Here is a 26,489-nt window from a genome sequence, read left to right on the forward strand (position 1 = left end):
CTCTGAGGGGGGTGAATTTTTTTCTCACTCTTCTGTTTAAGTGTATTGAAAGCCTAAAATTCTGTATAATTAATGAGCATCAGACCCACGTGACCACAGAGCTAGCTCCGTGGAAAGGGCTCAGTACAGCCTCGGTCTCTCCTGGAAACTGTTTCGGGATTTTGAGTCTCTGTGCTTGTGAATTCTGTTTTGGATATAATTGGTGCAATTGTTGGACAAAATGACTTGCTGTGGTATTAATTGCACTAATAGAGCGTCCAAGGAGTCTCCACTTCATTTTTTTCGGGAAGTTAAAATCTCTATTTGTATTTTATGTCACTGCTGCCTTTAAACTAGCTGAGTTTATCGAAGTAGCTAGCTAACTATCATTTTAGCATGTAGCATGTACTGTTTAACCATGAAATTTAGATGTAAAATATGGTAAAATAATTAATAGGGCATATTTCGATGGGTAAAAGGGTAAAACCCGGTGCATTTAAGATAAAAATGGGTTGAAATATGATGGAGCGCTTGGAGGGACACTTTTGTGTTCCATTCTTCCATCCGGTACTCCCCAGCGGTCAGGCCGGTCAGCCTGACCGATGCGGCGCCTAGCTGCTGCGCGGGCTGACCACTCGTGGAGCTCTCGGACTCGGAGACAGATCTGACCGGAGATATACTGCAGCTCGGTGAGTTGGTGTATAGTGCTTGATGTTAGAAGTCTGTATGCCATACCAAGGACGGATAATGGAGTTGCGTGTCTCAGCACTGACGCAGGAGAAGCATGAATCAGGCTTAAGATCAACCCTCCTATATTCATGAAACCTAAGAAGTCCAATTGCCTTCTTTAAAAATCCATTTGATGTCATACTGAACAATGTATTGTATTTGTATTTGATTCTAATTTTAATGATTCTGTTTCAGGTGGAAAAGCTGTGTGATTCCTGTGTCCTGTGGCCCATGACCCTCTGTCAGCCCGGTTCTGGATGTGGCCTTGCTGAGTTCTCTGTAGCAAGGTTTTCTGGTGCTTGTGGCCGTTCCAGAGTGCACCTGATCCAGTCTAACACTTCACATCCCAGCACACGCACGAACACATGCTTGTCGATGTTTGTTGTTCATGATGTTTGTGGTTCATGCTTTACATGTTTAAAGTTGTTCATCCCACGTTTTCTTGATGATTCTTAGAAATGTTTCTTCACAGGTGCAGCTGCTGGTTGCTGTTTTTATGTTGGTTTCCTAGTTGTATTAATTTTTCTCTTATTTACTTGTTTATCCTCTATCAGCAGTCTTTATTCCAGATTGGTTCAGCATTTACATGCTGATGTGGCGATACATAACCCAAACAAATATTACTCAAGGGGAACCTCGTACACATTAAGGCTCCTCTTGATAGAGCAAATCTGTTCAGCACATTCTGACAGACAGACCACTATTCTTCTGTCATTTTCTATGACACTATATTCTATGACGTCATATTCTATGACCACTATTCTTCTGTCACTTCTGCCTACAACCTCTGATTTTATTGAACTGTTTCTCTCTTTGTTTTTTCTTCTTTGGGTTTTATTATTGTTTTATTGTATTTCATTACGTGTTTTGTGTAAAGTGACCTTGGGTGTCCTGAAAGGCGCTTTTAAATAAAATGTATTATTATTATTATTATTGTCATGTTGCTGTACAGGACATTTTTAGAGTTTTTCTTTTTAAAGATGAGTAGGATTTCATTTGAAGTGCAATACTTTCACATTATCATTTTCCCACACTTTCTGTATACCTGTATTTTATTGTTTATCAATAAAGAATGACAAATTATTTAAGTTTGGTTTTTGTTGCACACAAATATAGATCTGTAAAAAATATCTACAAAGCTAATGTTTACATAACAAGTATGATTGGGTTTTGCAATACGGCACTCTGTTTATTTTAGTAAGATTTTTAAACCAAGTAAAGTTAGTAAAGAACACATTTCTATTGGCTGCTAAGAAACTGTTGGGATTTAAAATGGGCCTGTTGTACAAATAACTTGTAAATGATTATTCCTCACTTTTTGTTTTAACCAAAGAAATTCCAGTAATTGAGCAAAAACATTTATTTTTAACACTACATTTTATAAAACAGGGTACAAAGTGTCGGCACATAAAAAAAAACCTTACTAAACTGGGCCCAGAGAGCTGCAGAGTGAGTGCAACATTGTGGTTTGAAGGAAGAACAGTTCAACAGTGTAATGGCTACAGATAAATTACATCATCAGCACATTATCTATAGCAGTCAGGGATATGTTTATCCTGTTTGCCTGAAAATAAATCAGTCATAAAGGCCAAATTCAAAAGCAGCGAGACTCCCACCTGGAAGTCTTTCACTGCTTTTGGAGCTGGCCATTAAGACAATTGGCAATATTAGTTAAAAATATATCATTTCCCCTATTTGTGAAATGAACTCTGTCTGACAAAAATATCCCTGGACTGTCATGTCTGATGTGAGGATGTACAACAACGGCACCATTTAAACTAGAAATAAAAGTAACCATTACATTGTTGACGAACCTCCAGGCCTACTCAATTTTGGCAGGTTTTACACCTGCCCTCCATCTACACCTTTGGGTGATGGACGACATGATGATGGTCATATATGGGTGGAGAAGGTGAAGCCGGTGCAGGTCCTCCTTCATCATGTTCACCAGCTTCACACTGCTGACCACCCCCATGTCATTGCCGCCGCAGTGAATGAAGAGGACATGAGGATCTGCTCTTCCATGCAGGGAGTGAAAAAAGGGGAAAAGGTCTTTCCACCTCAGTCCGCCCCAACCGAACCAGGAGACACGGACGTCAGGGAGGCCAAGGTTGTCTCCGAGGGTCTCTGCAGCTCTCTGGGCACCATGCCTCACTCAGCTGTCACCGATGATCCAAATGGCTATAGAGAAAAAAATAACAGGTTTGGCCTAGCTGTTTAAAGTACAAAACCATTCATGAAGTGGTCAAGACAGGTATTTGGAACTTACACTTGCTGCGTTGTGTAGCTGATGCTGGAGACACAGGCTGCCATGTTGACCTTTTAACAGATCTAAGAAAAAAATGTAATAAAAGAATGAAACTTAAAAACTCCCAGACCTCATGTCATATTTACTAATCAGCTATGGCTGATTTTTTGTTTGGATCACAGTGAGTTACACTAATTCTAATATATTTTTATTTCTATTACACATACATACTTTTTAACTGTTATTTTCACATAACTGTTATCAGGCTCTCTTGTTCTGGTTCTCATGATAATTCCATTTCTTCCAGTAAGTTATCCTGTGCTTACTTCATCTGTATAATGTCTCTTTACTTTTGGTGGATTGTACTGAGTCCAGAATAAAGGCTAGTTGGCTGTACAAGATACAAACAAGTATTACGTTTTGGAAATACATGAAATGTATTTAGGCTGCTATAACTACCGTATTTTCTGGACTATAACTCGCACCTTTTTTTATAGTCTGGCCGGTCCTGCTACTTATACTCCGGAGCGACTTATATAACAAAATATTTAGGCTACACTGCGCTGCTGTGGGCCGACTCCGACCCGCCCAAGAATGAGTTACCCTGTCCCGCTGGGAGGGTTTCAAACACCGCCATCCTCTCCTCTGCTGGCTGAAGACCATAGCAAGCTGCTGCGCCCGCGCTGTTCATTCTGTTATGTTTACCGGTGCTTGTCTTGCAATGTGAAACGCTTGGTCTCAGATTTTGTAAGAAAAATAATAAAATGTCACCCCAAAATACGACTTAAATATATTTTTTCTTCTTGATTATACATTTAATGGCTGGTGCGACTCAGGAGCGACTTATAGCCTGGAAAATACGGTACTGAAAAGTTGCTCAAAGGAAAATATGGGTTCATTACGGAAATAAATTATAAACTTACCGATTTAATACTTTTTTAATCCAGGTACAGGACGGAACCTGTGACACGGTCAAAATGGCGGTGGTGGCCACCTCCCATTATAGACAAAAAGGTGTTATTGGAGCCTATGGAATCGAATTGTCCAGTATGTATGTCGATGGTCCACACGTACCCGGATAAATACATTGTTAAGGACATGCCAGACCTGTAGGCGGCAGTACTTCCCCCGTTCTTAACCTCGTCCTTCGTCTGTGGTCTTCCGCAAGGATCAGTAATTCCGCTTGCAAAAACAAACAAGCAAAAAGCGCTTGGACAATTGATAAAGCGAGCACAGCTCTGAGGGCATCCATGCTGTCGGCTAGTGTAAACACAGATCACACACGTGATGTCAGCATTTTTTTGTCGCGGAAAGTGACGTTGCGGACCTTAAAACTCCGGTTTTGTCTGTCCACACGCAGACACCCAAAACGGAGAAAACTCAGATCTTCTCTTTGGCCGGAGTTTTTAAAAATATCCGTTTTCGTGTGAAAAAACTCAGTTTTCGTGTGGATGACAGGCCAAAACGTAGAAAACTATCTACGTTTTGGCAGATCCCCAGCTACGAGTGGACAGGGCCTCAGAGTCTTTACAGCAATCCTCATACTAAGCAAGCATATAGCGACAGTGGAGAGGAAAACTCCCTTTTAACAGGAAGAAACCTCCAGAGAATCCTGGCTCAGTATAAGCAGCCATCCTCCACGACTCACTGGGGCGATACCAGTGCAGTTGCCTGAAAGTGGCTTCACTGTAATTTGTCATTTCTGTTCACCTAATATTTAGTTTTGTGATAATTCCGATTATATATATATATATATATATATATATATATATATATATATATATATATATATATATATATATATATATACATATATAAAAAAATTAATCCACCACACAGTCTTTTCCTGTTGTAACCGGAGAAGAAAATAAAACCTGTATTCAAATTCATTGCATTTTTTTGTGTGATAGAAGTATCGGTACCGGTAATTGGTATCGGCGAGTATTCAGTAGTGATCTTACCTGTGACACGCAGGATTCGAAGCTTGTATCACCAAAACGAACCACCGCAGAGCAAAGCACTGTGTCGGAGCTTGATTTGTTTACTGAAAGTCACATGACCAATGAGCAACGATGCTTCATTCACCCTTCCACCCACGTGACCGCTTCACACGTTGCTTCAAACATTTAAAGCAACGCAAACCGCGAGGCGCAGGTTTATGGCAAGCCAAATGAGCATTTATTCTGATATCAGGATGTCAGCCAGAATTGTCATGAACATGTAAGCCATTTCTGTCCACTAGTTAACTAGTTAGCCATGTTTGTGTCAACTAGTTAAATAGTGACAACGTAAATGTCAACTAGTTAACTAGTAAGGCCTAAATTCTCTCTAGTTAACTAGTTAAAATGTTTCATATCTTACTAGTTAACTAGTATTGCTCAGTGTGTTCACTAGTTAACTAGTGTGCATTTATGTCTACCACAAGTTAACTAGTGTGCACATTTTGACCCTCACTCGTTAACTAGTGAGACAAATACCTTCAAGTAGCTGACTGGTATGCATTTCTGCTTTTACTAGTCAACTAGTGAGCAGTTTTTGTGTCAACTAGTTAACTACTGAAGCCTAAATGTGTTCACTAGTTAACTAGTGTGCATTTCTGCTGTCACTAGTTAACTAGTGGGCACATTTTCACCCTCGATATTTAACTAGTTGACGCAAACATGGCTAACTAGTTAACTAGTGGACAGAAATGGCTTACATGTTCATGACAATTCTGGCTGATATCCTGATATCAGAATAAATGCTTATTTGGCTTGCCATACAGGTTTGTATGACCTGAGATTGACGGTTCAGGATTCAGTATTCAGTGATAAAACACTGAGTCGCAAAAATGGATCCTGTAGCAAAAAGAGGGCGTTCTGAGATGTGGGAATGTTTCAGTTTAATCTCTCCAAATAAGGTTTGAAAATGTATTTGGTCTAGTCTAGTAAATTACCTTTATAGTAGTAATACTTGGTGCATATTGTAGGGCTATATCTTATAGACCGTCTGTCATTTTCCTTTAATTAAATTAAAATCTAGTTTGGTATGATTTTTCTTCTTTTATTGGTAATTAATATAATAGTTGATGAGCTTTTCAGTTTGGTTGTACGTGTAATGGAATTTAGTATGTCCTATCCTTATGTGAATTTTCTAATCTTCATTTTGTTACTCTATTTCTAAAAAAGATACATAAATTGAGCTAATTATTCCTGCCTAATAATCCAATAGAAATGTGAAAAGTAAAATATTTGAATATGTAGAGAATGTTAACATGTGTAAATTCGATATATTTCATCACGTATCCCATAAAAATAAACATTGTTTCATTTCAAGTATTCACACCAAGACAAGCAATTTTAGTATATTTAATGTAATGTTCAAATTCAAGATACTATTATTATATGATCCTGAGGAAGCTTTTTAATGCTTTATTTGTCCATAAAGTTCAATACACCATTCTTTTTCAGTAGAATTGGCTGACAATACAATGAAATACAAACATTTACCAGCAGATGTCCTCACAGAGTTTTGAAGCATCGAACCTTGAACCTTTTTTCAATACATTTGGATTGTAAAGCTTTGTTGGTTCAAAAGGCTTCACATCATCATCACTAGTATTCAGATCCAAGTATCGGTTTTGTATCGGTTTAGGAAAAAGTGGTATCGTTGCATCTTGTGAGGGATCAAGTCAAATGAGTGGAAGAACACAGGAAATCTCCAAAAATAGAGGCTCTTTAATTTCCTTTTCTTTTAAAATATCCTCACAAAAACTAGCACGAGCTCGTAAAAGAGGTCAAACAAACAAACTGAAACTCAATAAACTGCTAACTTAACATGCTGACTGACTGAAACCATAACCGACCTAGCAAACAAAGACACACAAGGGTATATATACACACTGGCTGATCAGACCATATGAACAATAGGAATTACTAGACAAACATTTACTAACTAAAACTAAAACCACAAATCAGTACAGTCAGATTGTTAATAAACCTAAACACCCTAACCCATAAACCTAACTATTTCACTTCAAACTTAAATTAATTAACAAATGACAAAATAACAATCTAAAGGAAACCCTTCAGTCCCCTCTTCATGGAGCTATTGGTTTGGCCCCATCAGCTCCTCCTGTATTTAGCTGACAGAACCCCTTCACCACTGTTTGCCTGTCCCATCTCAGGAAGCAGGAAGTGGAGAACCTCTCAGCACCGGTAAGAGAAAACATAAATTAACTTAAATTGAACAAATGACAGGCATAAAATACAGCAGTTAACTAAATTTGTGCGTTTGCAATCAGAACTAATGCATTTAAGCCGTCTAAACAATAAATCCAAAGAAATATAAACGTACAAACTGAAATCATGTAAGTGCATGAGTGTACTAACGTTCACCGTTGTGTGGACATAGATGTGGCCATCACACATCTCTAGTTTTTTGTCTAAAAAGATAAAAGTTTTTATCTGCAAAAACAGCATTACCTGAAATAAGACAAATATTCCTAAAAATTAACAACTAATCTTGTTTTAAGTAAAAAAAATTGTTAATGGGATTAGCAAATGTGTTTTGCCTAGAACTGTTAAGAAAATCAGGGGCGCGGCCACAGAATTTTGATAAGGGTGGCCAGAGGGTGCAAAATAAACCTTCGAGGCGGCACACCAAAAATGTTCCTTGAGGTAACTCTGGGAGTGTTTAGCTTGTGGCGATGCATTGCTCCTTCATTCTTTTTTATTAAAAAAAAAACAATAACTATCCAAAACACTTACATATGAGAAATACAAACATTTCAGAAAAGTACGTTTCAGTTTTTAGAAATTTTATTTCAAAATTTATTTTAGTATTTTAGTTTTAAGTTTATTTCACTTGTTGCTGTCGTCACAAAAACTGTGGAGACATGACCCTTTTTTAAAATGGTGAGTAGCAGAAACATATTATTTTTAAAAATTGAGAATATTTCTTTACTCATTAATTGTAAAATTTTATTGGGTTTTACAATAACGTCTCGAATTAAGTAGATTAATTTATGGTTTGAGTGAACATCAATATGATAACACTGGCCTTTCCTGGGGGGTCAGCAATTTTCTATGGGTGGCCATCCCCCCCCCCCCCCCCAAGCCCCAGCCACTCCTTAGGTGGAATTATCTGCAATACTGGTGCCCCGCAGGGAACAGTTTTGGCACCATTTTTGTTTACCATCTACACCGCAGATTTTTCCTGTAACTCTACAAGTTGTTTCCTCCAAAAGTTCTCCGACGACTCAGCAATAGTCGGCCTCATTAAAGAGCAAGTCACCCCTTACAAGAAGCGTACTTCACTCCCACTTCATGTTTGAAAAATGCAACAAATGCTGTTGCCTAGCAGACCGAGAGGGTGGAGCCACTAACAAATACACACACTCACGACATTGTGACATCATAATGTACCAGTTTACATCATAGCATACCTCTTAGCCAATAGCGGTGGCAGATTTAAATTCAAATGCAGTGAAGAGTTTTTACCTGACAACGGCACAACACTGACAGTTTCAGGCAGAAACTTTAAATTTTAACTAAAATGCACTAAAGTGCAAAACTATTGACTACACGTGTCTGCAGCACGATTAGACACGCATTTATATAGTTTATCAGAAAAAAATAGTTGGTTTGGGGGTGACTTGCTCTTTAATGACGGGGATGATAAAGAGTACAGGGAGCTGACTCAGGTCTTTGTGGATTGGTGTAAGCAAAACTACCTCCAGATCAACACCGGAAAAACCAAAGAGGTGGTGGTAGATTTTTGCAGGCAAAGGCACCCTCCAGTATGTCCACTGAACATCTAAGGAATGGGGATTTAAGTTGTTGAGACCTACAAGTACCTCGGTGTTCATTTAAATAATAAACTGGACTGGTCAGATAACACAGCAGCTCTCTACAAAAAAGGGCAGAGATTGCTGTACCTGCTGTAGAGGCTTAGGTCTTTTGGAGTCCAGGGTCCACTACTCAAGACCTTTTACGATGCTGTTGAGGCCTCAGCAGTTTTTTACGGCATGGTTGGCTGGGTTAGCAGCATCTCGGCTAGGGACAGGAAAAGGCTGAACAGACTGATCCAGAGGGCCAGTTCTGTTCTTGGAGCCCCTCTGGACCCACTGGAGGTGGTGACTGAGCGGAGAATGGTGGCCAAGCTATCTTCTCTGATGGATAATATCTCCCACCCCATGCACCGGACTCTGGCAGCACTGAGTAGCTCATTCAGTAGCAGGTTGCTGCATCCACGCTGCATGAGGGAAAGGTTCAGAAGATCATTTCTCCCAGCAGTGGTTAGATTTTATAACGAGGCCACTGCAGCTGGCCATTGAATGAGGAAGATTGTGGTTTTCTTTTGTTAGTTTTTATATTTTAAAATATTACTGTTTTTTATCAAATTATGTGTTTTTGTCTTACCTGTTTGTCTGACTGTACTGTCCTCTATGCTGCAACGATGAAATTTCCCACGTGTGGGACTAATAGAGGTATTGTCAGCTTTCTGTCCCTGAACTCTTAACACCTGTTTCATCTTTGGTTGTAGGTTAATCACCACACTGTAAACTATTAAATGAGTGCCAATATCGCTGTTTCCTGAGTTATCTTCCCACTTATTTAAGGGAGATGAGAAAGGTGAACAGCTTTAGTCCCGGGATCAAATGTAATGCGCAAACAAAGAAAAGGGCCAAAAATCCATGAATGAAACAAGATCTGATGATGTCAGCAGCTCTTTGGTTGTATATTTAGGGTGGCAGCATTCATGGGTGACTTACACATACAAGGACATTTGTCCCATCTGGTTGTTTATGTTCAGCTTGACATTGGAAGGACTTGAGTTAGCCCAGACTGGTTTTTTCACATCCAAATGACATTCCTTTAATTCTCTTTCACCTTTTTTCTTCAATGAATTAGATCTTGCTCCAGTTTCTACTGTAATCCCACTTCACTTGTGATCCTTCTTCATCTTCATTTACACACACGTGTACGCACGCTTGCACACACACACACATACAATGTCAAAACCCTTCAGGGGTAGTTTGGGATTTGTAGAGAGCAGACAAGGAAAAGGCAAGTACTGCCTCTTCAAAGTGTCTGCAGACTTTCCTGCAGCCTCACAAGGATTAAGGCCTCTTCAGACCAGTTCTGATCCCACTGAACACCTCATCAGTTTCACACAAAATCCATCATATACACTTCAGTTTATGCTTCCCTCTTGATTTGATCTAACCTAAACTCTTATTGGTGCAACTTGCAAGCTGGATAAACATCTGGTTGACTTAGGGATCAGTTAACAAACAAGGCGATGCTTTCAAACAACAAAAGCACACAATTTGAGCTACAGGAAGAAATGTTTTAGTGAAGTTTGAAGTAGTCTTCCTTAGAACCTTTCTCCCACTCTTAACACCCACATCAAATCAGCATCCAGTCTCATTCACGCTCCAAATACATTGACCTCTAAAAGTAGTGCTCCAAAGATATAAATCTCTCTGCAAAGTGTCCTGTGAAAATAAGTAATCGGACCAACAACAGATGAAAATTCAAGGTCTTAATTTTTTTGGCATCCACAGCGGAGAGCCCCCAAGGGAGGTTTTGCTCATTTGAATCTCAGTTGACTGATAAAACTGTCAGTGGCAGCGCAAAGAGCTATGATTGCTGTCATCTAAAATAGTTCTGGTAACCTTCAAAGATGGAGAAGAAGAAAGTGGAAAAGAGGAAGAAGGAAGCACGGTCTCTTCTCACTAAAGTGATAGAGACATTAGAAAGCTTTAGTTTATAATGTTGTTGCATGATTTCCTTCAAACAAGCAACCAACAAAACCAATCGATTCACTGCAAACTTTGTTTCCCCTTTAACATGCACACATTGTTGTAGTACATACATATACTGTATGTGAATGAAGTATTTCCATATATATATTTTGCACATTGAGGTATACTGGTTTTCCTCCCACAGGAACCTGCATGTTGGGATAAAAGCTTATGTTTGTGTCTGATCCCTCCAGTGTTATCTTCTATATGTTGTGCCTCGGGATAGTTAAAGGCTTCGTAAACCTCACAGTGATGGAGGACGAAAGCAGGCGATCAGCTTCTCCTCCCACAAACCAAAATGCAGCTACACAAATCTGGTCCATGATAAACAAAACTGTAACTCCAGTAGCTCATGTCATAAACGTAATTATTAACATAAATAATGTATGTTTTTATATAATTTATCTATGAACAAATTCTGAGTAACATTTCAATCCAGTTTGTCACAAGTGAATTTTCAACAACATTAACACTGATCACCGAACCCTGCTGGGTTTGAACACTCAGGGTGGACTCAGTCCATGTTTGACCTGTTCTGGGTTACCAAAATAAAATAAAAATTGACTTTTTATTGTTTGTTTTAGAGTTTATAAAATGCTCTGTTGTTGAATGATCAAGAAAATAAAAATATTAAATTGTACTGTTGCTCAAATATTCATCAATGAGATGGACTGATATGTTTATTTATAATAATAATAGAAATACGCTTATGTAACTGTTTAAAACCGTGACAATTAATTGGGTTTAGGTCTTAATCACAGTTTTCCACAAACAACGAAACTAAAATTTAAACAAATCTAAACATCAAAAATCATGAAACTGTTAATTCACAAACATTTCTATTTAAAATCATTAGTGTTCATTTGAATGTAATGGTGCCAGAAGAGGCAATGCTGTTGTCAAGGAAACGTCTAAAATGTAATAAATAAATAAATAAATAAAAAGAAAGAAATTGCTGCAAACAAAATATGCTTCCATCAAGAATAATAACAATATTAATTTTATACACATTTACAGACCGACGTGAATTGGGAATTACCAAACAGGCTAAATTGACATTTTTTGGTCAAGTAATTTGGGACGGTGTGTGTGTGTGTGTGTGTGTGTGTGTGTGTGTGTGTGTGTGTGTGTGTGTGTGTGTGTGTGTGTGTGTGTGTGTGTGTGTGTGTGTGTGTGTGTGTGTGTGTGTGTGTGTGTGTGTGTGTGTGTGTGTGTCCCTTGCCCCCTACAGAGGCAGCTCTTGCGCGTCCCTGTTTTACCCTGCGCTCTCAGTCTCCCGGCAAAAGGACCAAAAGTCCGCCGGTGGCCTCAGGAGCATCACCGTGCCTCCACATCGGACGCAGCAGCAGCAACGATCTCCCCCTCCCCTCCTCTGAGCCTCCACCCTCCTCCCTCTGTGCGCTCCCCCCGCCGCCGATGCTGCAGCTCACAAGTTGAGCTGATCGTCTCCTGCACAACAAGTCCGTTGTCTCCGGTAGCCCGACCGGCGATGCTCGTTCCCTCGCGTTAGTCATAAATGGGCCTCCTAGGATGTGAAGCCTCGCTGAAAGAAGCAGGAGGAGGATGGAGAAACCGGGCTTGTCTGCAGTGGTGCTGCTGCTCCTGCTGGGCTCATTCCTCTCGGCGTCCTCCGTTACAGCCGGTGAGTTGAACCACAGGTTGATGAGCGACCGTTGCGAGTAAACACGGGGGGGGGGGGGGGGGGGTGTGCACCGGCTGATCAGACACATGCTGTAATCTCCATCTGCAGGACTATAAAGCAAGTCATGCGTGCAGCGCTGGACGGGCATCATGACATGCGCTTTGCATGTGTGTGTCTTTCGTGTGCATTAACTGGTAAACAAGCTTTAGAAAGCCAAAAATGGCTGACAACAGATCATCTCATACTGCAACATGTCTTGACTTAGATCACAGCTAGAAATGTATGACACATGGAGGTTCTAAAAAGAATGTGGACAACATGACTGGGAGAAATCCCTCACCACCTAGAGAAATCATGCCTTTACGGCTTACCTTTGTTTGTTTGTGAACATCCTTTACATCCTGGATGAAGACAGTATCAGATTATTATTGTTTCAGTGTGATCCTATCCTATCCTTCATGCTGGAATGAGTCACGCTCAGGAAGAAAACGAATTTCTCGCTTAAGATCTTACATTGTTTCAAGATAATATGCTGAGAGATACCAGATAGTCCTTTTAAAAGAGCCCAACTCTCTGTGATAAGATCATGTGGGCTTTATCTCAGCCTACAGAGAGGGGCTTTTATTTGGCTCCCTGGAGTCAGAAATGAGTAGTTTTCAGAATTTCCAAAATTCTGCAGCCATCTTTGGACATCAGAAGGCTTGAGAATAGTTGGGAATCTCTCCCTGCTGGAATTGTGTGTCTGGAAGATAAACAGTGAAAAACAAAGTCAAGCAGGGCGTCGTATAGCAATGGATCACTCACACACGGGCACTCAAAACCCTTTAGACCACAGCAGCAGCAAGAAGAATTAGGCATTTTATCTCAGTAATCTCCACATCTGTGGAATACTCAGCAGTTGCAGCAGCACTACGCTGACGACATCAAGAAGTGCAACCCTTCCATTGCATGACCTGATAAATCAAGCTGTGACTTAGAAGTTGTGTGGAGTGGCTAATCTCATTTCCTAAAAGTGACCGATGATTATTCCACGTCAGTCTGGTAAACAGAACATCAAATAAAAACACATTTAGTAGAAAACCTTTAAAAAAAACAGCAATTAACCCCAAAATTCTTTGGGAGATCATCTATTTTTAAGGTAGGCACAAATTCGAAGTGGAGGTTCACTGAAAATTGTGAAAGGCCTACTTGTTCTTTTTCAATTATGATCAGTCAGATCCAGACCGTCAGTTGGCGAAGCAAAATGATTTAGCTCTGCATGTCGGTCTAAGCACGCTCCATTGGACATTAGATTTGGGCTTTCCTTTGAGTCAAAGGCAAATATAGGTACTTAAAGTGACAATGTGTAGTTTTTTTCCATTAATCTCTGGAAATATCAAAATGTTGTTAAAATGAATTAAATGATGACCAGAAGTTGAAAAATGTCAGCAGCTTTGTAACATATAACCATAAAATTTGGTCTAAAGTACGTGGGAGCGGGTCTAAGTCTCTGGTAGTTGCCATATTAGACACTATGTTTCCTTCTACGGAAGCCCGTGAGGACAAAAAACATTTACTGATTGTAGCAAACAGTTGCAAAACTTTTGTCATTCATAAATGTTGTTTTACACATTTACCTCGTCGCTCATTGCCAGTGATGATAGGGAGTCTGACGTGCTTGTTATTTTGCTGAAGGTTGTGCTCCCAGGGATTTTTGATCGTAATGGCCATCCGTTGGTAAGGTCTTAGTCTAACACAAAAATACTACTTGCTGCAATAATTTAGGTATTTACTGCCCCCCATTGCCAGCAAAAATACACATTGTCACTTTATTTAGAAGAAGGATGTATTTGCGTCTTCTTGCCAGAGTATGGTGGACTGCTGCGATGACTGACATTTGTAGCAGAGTTAGTGTCCAATAGCAGGGGCGGATTAAGGACTGAAGAACATCCGGGGCTTAACACACGCACGCACGCGCACACGCACGCGCGCGCACACACGCACGTGACACGCACTAGTCAACATCATATATGTCTTGTACTACATAATTTTTAATCTGAAGCTACATATTAAGCATTTTCAGTGCAGAGTATTGTTCCTGTTAGTGTTTAGTGTGAGATGATAGTAAATATTCCCTTTCTTTCTCCAACAACTTTACCTGATAAGCTAACTTTAGGCAAACCAGCAGCACAACAAATATTTTCAAATAAGACTCACAAACCTGAGTCAGCACCAGTCTCATCAAAGCTGGGGTTCCGTCGCCGTACTTTTGGTCTAAAAAACGTCCTTATGTCCATCCTCACTCATGCATTTCAGGCAGAGAGTGTAGAAGAAACCGGCTGCTGAAGGGCTTCTTCTTCAGTGGTGGAGGCTCAGGCAGGCTGTATACAAACTACTGCCAGCTGCTCCCTCTCCTTTGGACTTTGGTACTGCATGTTAGTCTAATGAGCTTTGAAAGAAACAGACGTACTGCATGTTACTTCCGCGATTTAGATCCGGGGCTTCCTATGAAACATCCGGGGCTTCAGCCCAAGTAGCCGGGCCTAACGCCGCCCCTGTCCAATAGTATGCAGAGACAGTTTGAAGGACAACCATAGAATCTGCCCCATGACTTAGAGCTGTCAATGGGTTGTGGCCAGACTATGTATTCACATAGGATGTCTTGCCAGGCTACCCATTTCATGTATTAGCCGCAGAAAGGAAATAGGGAGCCTAAAGCCGGGCGTACACTGTGCGACTTTTTCACTTTTTTGAGCCGATTTTTCACTCGTGCGAGAATCCATGAGATCGGGGCGAGTTTTGCGCTGAGCGTCGGGTAGTGTACAGGGGGTTACGAGAGGTAATTAACACCACGTGACTAGCTACCGATCGGCAATCGTGAGCTCGCACGGACTTCTGGCGTGTTTAATATTTCACTCGTCCCTCGTGAGGGTATCGCACTGTTAAAGTGGCGCTGCGAGCAGCTGCGACCCAAAAAGTATCAGAACCGCTCACGGTGCATGCACAATCCTGCATCAACACCGCTCGCCCGCTATTTCCCTAATAATACACGCTGTTCGTTTTTGTTTCTACACGTTTTTTTTACTCACAAAGATTGTCAAGAAAGCGTGTTTGTCCTGTTCATGTCAAATTAAACTGATCACAAAACACAGATTTACTTTCTTTATTTCGTTTTCCTCATCCAACCCCCATAAATCGCTGTGTGTCCTCCTGCAGCACTCCCGAAGGACAACAGGCAAGACAAAAAAGTCTGACGTGTTGAGTAAAAACTGCTATTTTTAGCATATTTTTAGGTCCGACGTGTTGCTACCAGACGTGCAGTGTGAGCACATGACTCGTCAGGTCTGCCCTGCGAGGAAGTCGTACAGTTTGAGCTGAAGCTGAGTGCTACGAGTGAAAAAGTCGCACAGTGTACGCCCGGCTTAAGTCATGCTCTTCAACTTCCTGACCGTGGCTACCCGGAAGAATGAAAAAGTGAATGCAAGTCAATGGGGCTAAAGTTGCTAATTTCTAATCTCGTTTGTTAAGTGTCATGGATTTCACATGGTGTCCGTAAATTTTAAAGATGCGTTTTGATGCCAAGAACGTGCTTAGGCAAAAGTTTTTTCTAGGTTTTGTGTTAAACTATGTCCAGGACTACAATTGTGCATCACCAAATTGATGTCATCAAACCAGACTTGGAGAAAAGGAAAGGAAAAAATGGCTGTAAGTTTAGCAAACTTCAAATCATTCCTTCAGGAGGAAAGAACCACTATAAATCTGGCCATGTGGTAAGTTGCAGCTATGCTAGTGGAGAGGAGATTCTCTGGTGACACCATATAGATGTGATGTACCAACGTCCAATTTAATGCTAATTACGAACTACAAGTTGATAAATCTCAAAATATGTGACTGGCATGGTCGAAACACACACCATTTCATTTCAATTGAAGTACAATGTATGGCTGGGTGTAAGGCAAAGCGGATTAGGAAATATCTCTTTTAGTGTCATTGACTTGCATTAATTTTTTTGTTCTTCCCGGGACCCATGAGCCGACCGAAAGGGGAGGAGACTTAGGCTCCCCCTAGACTCTCAGGTCAGAACAAACCAGACCCTTCTATATCACAGGGAAATATTAGCATCCATCGAGACCTTGGCTCAAAACCGGATAAAGCTGTTGTTGATTTAGCGTCCAGGAGAAAGAAGAGAGCATCTACGCTAGTGGAAGCTAACCATTAGCATTAGCAACTTCACCACAAAGTGGAACTCCTTCAGGCTTGTGTTCTTTGTGGAGATGAAACTTCAACTTTGCAGAGTGAATGGAGTCAGTGGTAGTGTTGTATTATTGTTAGCCAGTCAGAGAAGAGACTTTATTTATACTAGAAACCACAGCAGATTTATTATCATTAAGAATGTAGGCTCACTTTAAAAGCTGAATAAAACTTAAAATGTGCTCATGCTAATATTAAAGCTGCCTTATTTTAATGTTAACAGTTCAAACTTTGTGCATCAGTGCAGCCCACAAGTCCGTTTGTGATTGGTCAAACCATGAACACCACATTTTGTAAGATCTGACCCAATATTACTGTTAGCGCACAGACAGTGCAGTGAAATCATAGCTCAATAGCTTTAAAATGCAATGATTATAACGATTCTGTGCTTTGCTATGGCCGAATTTGACTATGTTTGGGTTGCTGTAGATTTAAACCTAATGATTACTTTCTGAGAGCTGTTTTTAAATTTAGGTAATACTAGATAGTGTGTTAACAAGAAATTAATCCTGATGAGCATGCAGTTGTTCGTTTAGACCACATATGTCAGACTCAAGGCCCGCGGGCCAGATGCGGCCCGCGGAGCATTTTTATGTGGCCCGCGAGATAAATATCAAAAATATATTAAAACTGGCCCGCTGGCCGATTTTACCGCAAAGACTTCAACTCCCATGATGCTTTGCAGCGTCAGCGCGGAGCCGACGCGCCCCCTCCTTTGTGTTTTTCCCAGCGCCTGCTTCCGGTGTCTGCAGCTCCGTTGTCTCAAACTACACTCCTCTCACTCAGCGCCGAGTTCACGCGTTTTCTGACGTTGAAGCCCAGAAACGGAGATTCTAGCCGCTCAGTAATGTGTTCACGACTGAAAGAGAAAGTTTTCCAACTAACGTCCAGACAGAGCTGATATAACTCCAGCGAACAGCGACACGCTCAAACCAGCACGGCTCTGTGGTTGCTGTCGTTGTGTTTCCTCCCCGACACACAACAACGTGGTCAAGCTGCTCAGACATGTTCATCAGCACAAACCTATGTGAGCGCCTGTTGTCATCTAATGTTGTCGTTATTATGATGAAGATGAACAAAACAACAGGAGTCTCCTCCTCAGCTCAGATCAACCCCATGATGCAGGTATCTGGCTGGAACAGGTGAGCATCACAGTAAACCAGTGGAGCAAACTGAGCTTTAAATATGTTGGTTTTATGCTCTTTTTCTGCTCCAAAACATGAAAGTTAACAGGTGAGATGTTGCATTTTCATTTAAGATAAAATGATATTTTTATTTTGTTGTTGGCCCGTGAGAAAAGATTTAACCTACAGTAAACAGGAAGTGGAAAGGCTGCAGATGGATGAATAGAATAGAAAATCCCTTTATTGTTCCTCAGTGGGGAAAGCTAGACATCACAGCAGCGATGACACGTATTACAGGAGAAAAAAAGGAGAATAAAAAATAAGAAAAATGAATAAACAAGAAAACATAAATCCTGAATAGATTTTTAAAATGCTGATTATACCACAAGTAATGAATACCACTGATGCCTTTTATTTAAAACTGACTTGCTCGTGTGTAATTTGGTTATTCCACATTCAGTGTTAATGCAGAAATAAGTTTGTTTCCAAGTTTAAAGGTTCTAAATTGCATAAATGTTGATAAAGAAAATGTGCAAATTTGCCGTCACTTTTTCAAAAAATGTTAAGTTTGGCCCTCGACTCCGTCCCAGAGTTTCATTTCGGCCCCGTGTGAGTTTGAGTTTGACACCCCTGGTTTAGACTATTTATACCTCAGATAAAGAGACATTGTTGTGCTAGTCAAGTGTGTGTGTGTGTGTGTGTGTGTGTGTGTGTGTGTGTGTGTGTTTCAATATAATGTCAAGGTCTGGCTCTGCTGTTACTTTGTCAATTGGACTCATGGGAAATATGTCTGATCATAGAAGACCTTGGGTTGGTCGTAACACACGCACGCACACACACACACACACACACACACACACACACACACTTTCCTAGTGTAGAAATTAAATGAGGTAAAGAAGATGTTATTTTTATTTATCACATTTATAAAGTATTTTAACAGTTAGGATTACTTGACAAGAGCAGAAGAAAGGCTGCATGAGGGTGATTTGTGTGTGACGAAGTGGATAGAATACATTAAAGGAAAAAAACTTAAAAAGAATCAGAAGAAAACCTTCTCAAGGGAAACAAAGAAACTTCAATGTGCTTAATTAGGCCTGCATTAATGAAAGAAGAAAGCCTAATTTATGTGAGGTGGAGAGACGATCCCAGGGAAGTTGGACTGAAGGGTGGAACAAGAAAATAGAGTTAGAGGGTAAACGTTACGTGTGTGCATGCTAGAAGCTCCTGTTGGAAGATCTATTGGATCTATTACGGAATAAGAGAATTTATTATAGACAATATTTATCATCTTTTTAAAACTTTGTTTCATTTAAACATTTTGGTGTGTGTGTGTGTGTGTGTGTGTGTGTATGTGTGCGCGCGCGCCTGTGTGTGTGTGTGTACATCTGTTAGACACTTTGCTGTCAGCTCCGCTCAATGTGACCATCAGAGAGCTTGAGGTCAACTCGGCCGTGGTGACATGGGAAATCTTGGAGGGAGACCCCGTAATTGGATTCGCCATCACTCAACAGGTACCTCTGAGTATTATTTACATCACATATGTCAGACTCAAGGCCCGCGGGCCAGATGCGGCCCGCGGAGCATTTTTATGTGGCCCGCGAGATAAATATCGAAAATATATTAAAACTGGCCCGCTGGCCGATTTTACAGCAAAGACTTCAACTCCCATGATGCTTTGCAGCGTCAGCGCGGAGCCGACGCGCCCCCTCCTTTGTGTTTTTCCCAGCGCCTGCTGCCGGTGTCTGCAGCTCCGCTGTCTCAAACTACACTCCTCTCACTCAGCGCCGAGTTCACGCGTTTTCTGACGTTGAAGCCCAGAAACGGAGATTCTAGCCGCTCAGTAATGTGTTCACGACTGAAAGAGAAAGTTTTCCAACTAACGTCCAGACAGAGCTGATATAACTCCAGCGAGCAGCGACACGCTCAAACCAGCATGGCTCTGTGGTTGTGTTTCCTCCCCGACACACAACAACGTGGTCAAGCTGCTCAGACATGTTCATCAGCACAAACCTATGTGAGCACCTGTTGTCATCTAATGTTGTCATTATTATGATGAAGATAAACAAAACAACAGGAGTCTCCTCCTCAGCTCAGATCAACCCCATGATGCAGGTATCTGGCTGGAACAGGTGAGCATCACAGTAAACCAGTGGAGCAAACTGAGCTTTAAATATGTTGGTTTTATGCTCTTTTTCTGCTCCAAAACATGAAAGTTAACAGGTGAGATGTTGCATTTTCATTTAAGATAAAATGATATTTTTCTTTTGTTGTTGGCCCGTGAGAAAAGATTTAACCTACAGTAAACAGGAAGTGGAAAGGCTGCAGATAGATGAATAGAATAGAAAATCCCTTTATTGTTCCTCAGTGGGGAAAGCTAGACATCACAGCAGCGATGACACGTATTACAGGAGAAAAAAAGGAGAATGAAAAATAAGAAAAATGAATAAACAAGAAAACATAAATCCTGAATAGATTTTTAAAATGCTGATTATACCACAAGTAATGAATACCACTGATGCCTTTTATTTAAAACTGACTTGCTCGTGTGTAATTTGGTTATTCCACATTCAGTGTTAATGCAGAAATATGTTTGTTTCCAAATTTAAAGGTTCTAAATTGCAATTATGTTGATAAAGAAAATGTGCAAATTTGCCGTCACTTTTTCAAAAAATGTTAAGTTTGGCCCTCGACTCCGTCCCAGAGTTTCATTTCGGCCCCGTGTGAGTTTGAGTTTGACACCCCTGATTTACATGATCCTCCCATTGTAGTAATACATTATGTGCAGCATTGTTTGACAATAATAATAATAATAAATTGATCAAATATAAGCATATCAATTAAAAAACTATAAAAGTTGCAGCTGACCTCTAAATTCAGGTCATTTCTCAATAGTATGGGATACTTTGCTTTCCCAAGTCCGCAGAAGGACGCATCAATGCATCTTCGATATAATGGGTGGAACAAGAACACATCTGGGAACTTGCCATGGTATGTATGTACTTAGGAGGGAAACAGTACTTGGGCCATTATTTCACAAGGATGTGAGTACACAAGTACAGACAAGTACACATATTGAGAAATGGCCTTGGACTTGTGTAAAACAAAAATGGCCTGCCAAAATAAAGCTGGTTTAGGAGATCCCCTATCTATTGTCAGTTCCTTTGATGGTTAAGATCACAACAGTTAATTTAATCTTGGAACAGTCATTATTGTGCCCGGAAAACCAGACAGGAGCATGGAAATATGCTCCATGGATGAGCAGACTCTCTCTAAAGGTGTTCCAAGATGTTCGAAAGGAGATCTTCTCACCCTGCTTTTATTTTGGTAGGCTAGTCCTCATAACAGTCGTTAAGCTGCACGTTTGCTAAAAAATAGACACATTTTAATTTAGATTTAAACATTTAAATGTTTAAGTTTGATTTTAAATATTTATTTACAATATTATCTTTTAGATTTTGTTGACATATTTTGGTTTTCAGGAAACTATCTTGTACTGGTAAGATGGTAATTATTTATGACTTTTACTCATAACAGCCTTTCAGACTGATTCACCTGGTAGAGGTGTTATACTTGATAAATATTAACAAAAAAATAAATAACTTACCCTAACCCTAACCATCTAACCCTAACCCTATGACATTTGAAGTGCTATAAACACTTTAATTTACTAAACAAATGCTCAATTTATGAAGTTTACTTTCCACAGCCATGCGGTTAATCAACAGGTGCACTTCCAGATGCCTGTCAGATTTACATTATGTCCTTGTGAAGTTGTAATGGTTTAAGCTATTTCCTTCTTTAATTACTTGGTAAATTAAAGAAGGAAATAGCACCCCAACCGTACTCTTTAATCCAATAGGAGCCAATTGACCCAAGCGAGCAGGGTAATAGTGTGCATTTCTAGCAGAGTGCACATGGCCTTGGACAAATTCTGTTTCTTTAGCTTAATTGCATTGTAGAAAAGACCCCAGGAGGCTTTATTTAAAGTTTTTCCTAACCATTAACCAAAAAGAAAATGCATGCATGAACTCAGCCTTAAGGAGGAAAACTGACTTCCCCACACTGCACAACTGATTAAATAAATAATGTGTCTAGCTTGTAGCTAAAAGCATCTGATGTTTTAATAGTATTGTTTGCATTTTACCTCTAAAAACTGATAATATCTCTCCTTCCTGTTGCTTGTCTGGCCCATGTGGAACCGCAGAAAAAGGATGTTCGCATGTTGAGGTTTATCCAGGAAGTGAACACCACCACACGCTCCTGCGCGCTGTGGGATCTGGATGAGGACACCGAGTACATCGTCCATGTCCAGAGCATCAGCATGGGAGGCAGCAGTCCCCCCAGTCAGCCCGTGCTCTTCAGAACACCAAAAGAGTCAGAGAAGATGGAGTCCAAGAGTCCCAGTGAGTCTTTACCAGGAAATTAAGGACAGATCTACATACAGTTTAGCAGAAACTTAAAGTAAAAATGAAAATGTCCCTCTCAGAGAATCACCACTGCCTGTGAGGTATTATTCCCATTCCTTCCAAGCACACATCTGTATATATTTCTATCTTCCTCAGACATTTCTCATGCTGGAAGCAACACGTGTGAGAAGAAAATTGAAAATCTGTGCATACAAAACCCCCAGAAACAGAGGCAATCTTGCATCGACACAGTGACTAAGATGGAGTAAACAAACACTCTGTCTCTTTGTTTCTCCTCTGCAGAGACACACACATCTATATGCACGTTTGCTCACACAAGTACAAGCACAGACTGATTTTTTAATGAGCCATTTTGAACTCCGACAACGACACAGCAGAGCTCTAATATTTGTGTTTATGCTTCTCCAGGCCAAACAAAATGGTCATAAAGCACAAATCTTTGTGGGAACTCCCCTCATCATTCTATTCACTCACAAGCTCACAGGCTGCTCTTATCTGGAGCAGCTCACAAGGCCTCCAGTTTTATCATATCCGACCCAGTTACGCTGCCAAAAGCAGCTGCTTCGGAGGGGCAATGCAAAGAGCTAAATGTTCATCAGCTGAGAGGTGATAAGAGCAGACACTGGGACTTAAGGGAGCAGTGTATTTCCTAGAGACCTCAGGGAAACATGCTTAGAAAGGAAACTGTCCTTATTTTAAAAAATATGTCCACTTTGTGCCATTTAGTGTCCTCTGTGACATGTTGACTCAGTTTTTGGCTGACACAATAATTGGTTAAATATGAAAGGACAGATAAATAAAATATCTTGTATTTATTAAAGCAACATTTGTTAAGTTTCCTGTTTGCCCTCCTACTTGTAAAAGTGTAATCACGGCTGCTGTAAACAACCTGCTGTAGCAAGCGCTAACATCGAGTCAGTGCTAATATGAGCCAACTGATAAGCCATAAAGTAAAAAAATCCACAATGTTGGACAAATTACACTCACCTAAAGGATTATTAGGAACATCTGTTCAACTTCTCCTTGATGCAATTATCTAATCAAACTAGTTAGGGTGTGGTCCTGGTCAAGACAATCTCCTGAACTGAAGGCCAGAATGGGAAAGAAAAGTGATTGAAGCTATTTTGAGCGTGGCACGGTTGTTGGTGCCAGACGGGCCAGTCTGAGTATTTCACAATTTGCTCAGTTACTGGGATTTTCACCCACAACCATTTCTAGGGTTTACATAGAATGGTGGGAAAAAGGGAAAACATCCAGTATGCGGCAGTCCTGTGGGCGAAAATGTCTTGTTGATGCTAGAGGTCAGCGGAGAATGGGCTGACTGATTCAAGCTGATAGAAGAGCAACTTTGACTGAAATAACCACTCGTTACAACCGAGGAATGCAGCAAAGCATTTGTGAAGCCACAACACGCACAACTTTTAGGCGGGTGGGCTACAGCAGCAGAAGACCCCACCGGGTACCACTCATCTCCACTACAAATAGGAAAAAGATGATACAATTTGCACCAGCTCACCAACTGAAGACTGGAAAAATGTTGCCTGGTCTGATGAGTCTCGATTTCTGTTGAGACATTAAAATGTTAGTCAGAATTTGGCATAAACAGAATGAGAATATGGATCCATCATGCCTTGTTACCACTGTGCAGGCTGGTGGTGGTGGTGTAATGGTGTGGGGGATGTTTTCTTGGCACACTTTAGGCCCCTTAGTGCCAATTGGGCATCATTTAAATGCCATGGGCTAGTGTTGTGAAGCGCCTTGGAGGGTTCTAGAACCCTAAGAAGGTGCTATACAAATACAGGCCATTTACCATTTACCATGTACCCATCCTCTGATGGCTACTTCCAGCAGGATAATGCACCGTGTCATAAAGCTCCAATCATTTCAAATTGGTTTCTTGAACATGACGATGAGTTCGCTGTACTACAACGGCCCCCACAGTCACCAGATCTCAACCCAATAGAGCATCTTTGGGATGTGGTGGAACGGGAGCTTCGTGCCCTGGATGTGCATCCCACACATCTCCATCAACTGCAAGATGCTATCCTATCAATATGGGCCAACATTTCTAAAGAATGCTCACAGCACCTTGTTGAATCAATACATTTGACTAAGGCATTTCTGAAGACGAAAGGGGGTCAGACACAGTATTAGTATGCTGTTCCTAATAATCCTTTAGGTGAGTGTATATACTTACAAGTCCAGTAGCAACAAAGCCAGGTCGCTATCAGTAGCCCTTTTTACAAGACACACCATACCGGCAAATCGGCGTAATATTACCCCAATGGTTTGTCTATAAACGCGCCATGCTGGCATGGCGTTGCGCAAATTTTGTGGCATTCGTTCCACCTCACTTGGTAGTAATATTGCTGTAATGGTCTGTCGTATGCGCCCTGGCGTAACAGAGGCAGATGTCATGATGACACAGGGAGTTATTGCTGAGTTCCGGCTGACAAATTTATTGAAAATGAAAGTAAACACAGGCAATAAGGTTTGCTTTTTGAACAAAATCAGCTGAGATGGCAAACTGGAACGCAGCAACGCTCCACGAGCCTCTCTGTTAGAGCTGAAGCTCAGATCACCAGAGACTGCACAGGGACTGATGGGGACTGACACCTTTAGGAGCTGCTTGTTAAAAAAAAACGTAACGATCATGGCTTCAATCGCAATAAAAAGCAAGTTATGTCCAAGATAAACGGACGTCTGCGGCAGCGCAGAGACCGCCCCATACCTCCTTTATGCCGCCATCACCTAATCTTTCATAAAACTGCCACGATTGCGCCACATTACCGCCACAGTCTGATCTTATAAACGACCTTTATCCTCCCCAGGGAGCTGCGGCAAATCCCATTTTGCAAATGCTATGGTCCTGTAAAAACAGCTAGTATGTGATTTTGTAGCCTTCTTTAGCTCCCTAAAGCTAGTGTAGGTTGCGTCCATGTTTGCTTTGGTTTAGCTCTTTGTTCGCTTCCAAACACTTTACTCTCTTACTTCCTGGTTCCACCATGATGCCCACAAAAAAAAAGCTAAATTCTTACTGTTCATCTTTTGCTTTTTATTGATAATCATGAATTGAAAAAGCTAACTGCTAGCCTTTATATGAGCTACAGGCAAAGTGCACAGGAAGAGCTCCACCTAGTGAACCTGCTTGTACCACAAAACTGTTAAGTGTGGTTTCTGGTCAGCAGAGGGCAGCAGAGTGCTGTACTGTCTGAAGCTAGTAAAGTTTCTACCTACAAAATCACTGAAACTAGTTAGAAAGCAATAGCTTAGTGTTAAATACTCCAGTGATGCTTTAAGGCTAAAATGAACATGAGCGTCTTGTGACAGAAACACGATCAAAGTTTGCGTGTAAACTGCAAATATGGCTCTATAGATGGGAATAATGAATGTGAGTTGTCATGTATGTCTGGTCACGTGACGTAGGTTTCCGGTTGGACCATTTATCTTGACGTTCAGCAGCTCTGACTTTGATGGATGAATTTGGTGTGTGATGGTGGAAGCATTCATTAGCTGTCCTGATTAAATCTCTTGGCCATTACTGCTCTCCTCCCCCTCTAAGCGGGTATTACTCAGCCTGACACAACTTTGCATTTGTTGCTGCAGTACAACTGCTCACACGGCTAGCCTGTGCTGCTTCTGCCAGTCTGCCTACCTGTCTGTCTTTCTGTCCGTCAGGGATTCATGAGGTACTAGTGTTTATAAAATGGTGAAATCATTTAATTTTCTTTGTTAGATTTTTCCATTTTATTTGATTCTGTCAGTCAGCTGAACACGGTGTTGCTTCATAGCAACCATGTTTCCCAGTTACACAGTGGTCCTCTCCCAAACAAAAACGCAACAAAGTTATTGATAACCTAGAAAACCAATATTTTACCATAGAGTGATGGCTGTTTTTTGAGTCCACAACTGTATAATAATAAGGCTACAGCACACTTAGAATACAAAATCCCTTTTTAGTCTCTCAGTAGGAAAATTTTAGAGTCACAGCAGCAAATCAGATACTCAACTGTCATGTTGGGGTTAATGCGCTTGACCCAAGATCTGCAGAATCAACACAAGAAACTACGGTGGCCCTGAAGTGCAAACCACAAAAACAAATCACTTAACGCAACAACTAATTGAAAACCACAAAAACAAAACACAAACCGGAAAAGGTAGGTACCAATGCTGCAACAACAGGCATCACTGATTGGATGATGGATCCGTTGGCCTTTTGAACCGGAAGTTGTTCTGCCGAACGTGGTTATGTGAAAGAGCAGTCAGCGGGTGTGTCCGAATCCACAGGAAGGATGCTTACGAGTACGGGTCCTCGCCG

The 26,489-nt window shown here is 40.8% G+C and overlaps 1 protein-coding gene across 3 annotated transcripts in view; it reads left to right on the forward strand.

Moving 5' to 3' along the window:
* Positions 1-7,085: 7,085 nt before the first annotated feature.
* The window catches only part of fndc5b (fibronectin type III domain containing 5b), a 56,543-nt gene continuing 37,139 nt past the window's right edge, over positions 7,086-26,489 (forward strand). Inside the window, exons 1-4 of one of the 3 annotated variants that reach the window (XM_070556202.1) lie at positions 7,096-7,152; positions 11,977-12,387; positions 19,137-19,255; positions 21,949-22,147. In XM_070556202.1, the coding sequence (XP_070412303.1) occupies positions 12,309-12,387; positions 19,137-19,255; positions 21,949-22,147 (397 nt within the window). In that variant the 5' untranslated portion in view covers positions 7,096-7,152; positions 11,977-12,308. Of the gene's footprint in view, positions 7,153-11,976; positions 12,388-19,136; positions 19,256-21,948; positions 22,148-26,489 lie in introns of all 3 variants that reach the window. The other 2 variants (XM_015976819.3, XM_070556203.1) reach the window with 2 other exon arrangements.

This window comes from Nothobranchius furzeri, chromosome 11 (genome assembly GCF_043380555.1).
Source record: "Nothobranchius furzeri strain GRZ-AD chromosome 11, NfurGRZ-RIMD1, whole genome shotgun sequence".
NCBI classification, from domain to species: domain Eukaryota; kingdom Metazoa; phylum Chordata; class Actinopteri; order Cyprinodontiformes; family Nothobranchiidae; genus Nothobranchius; species Nothobranchius furzeri.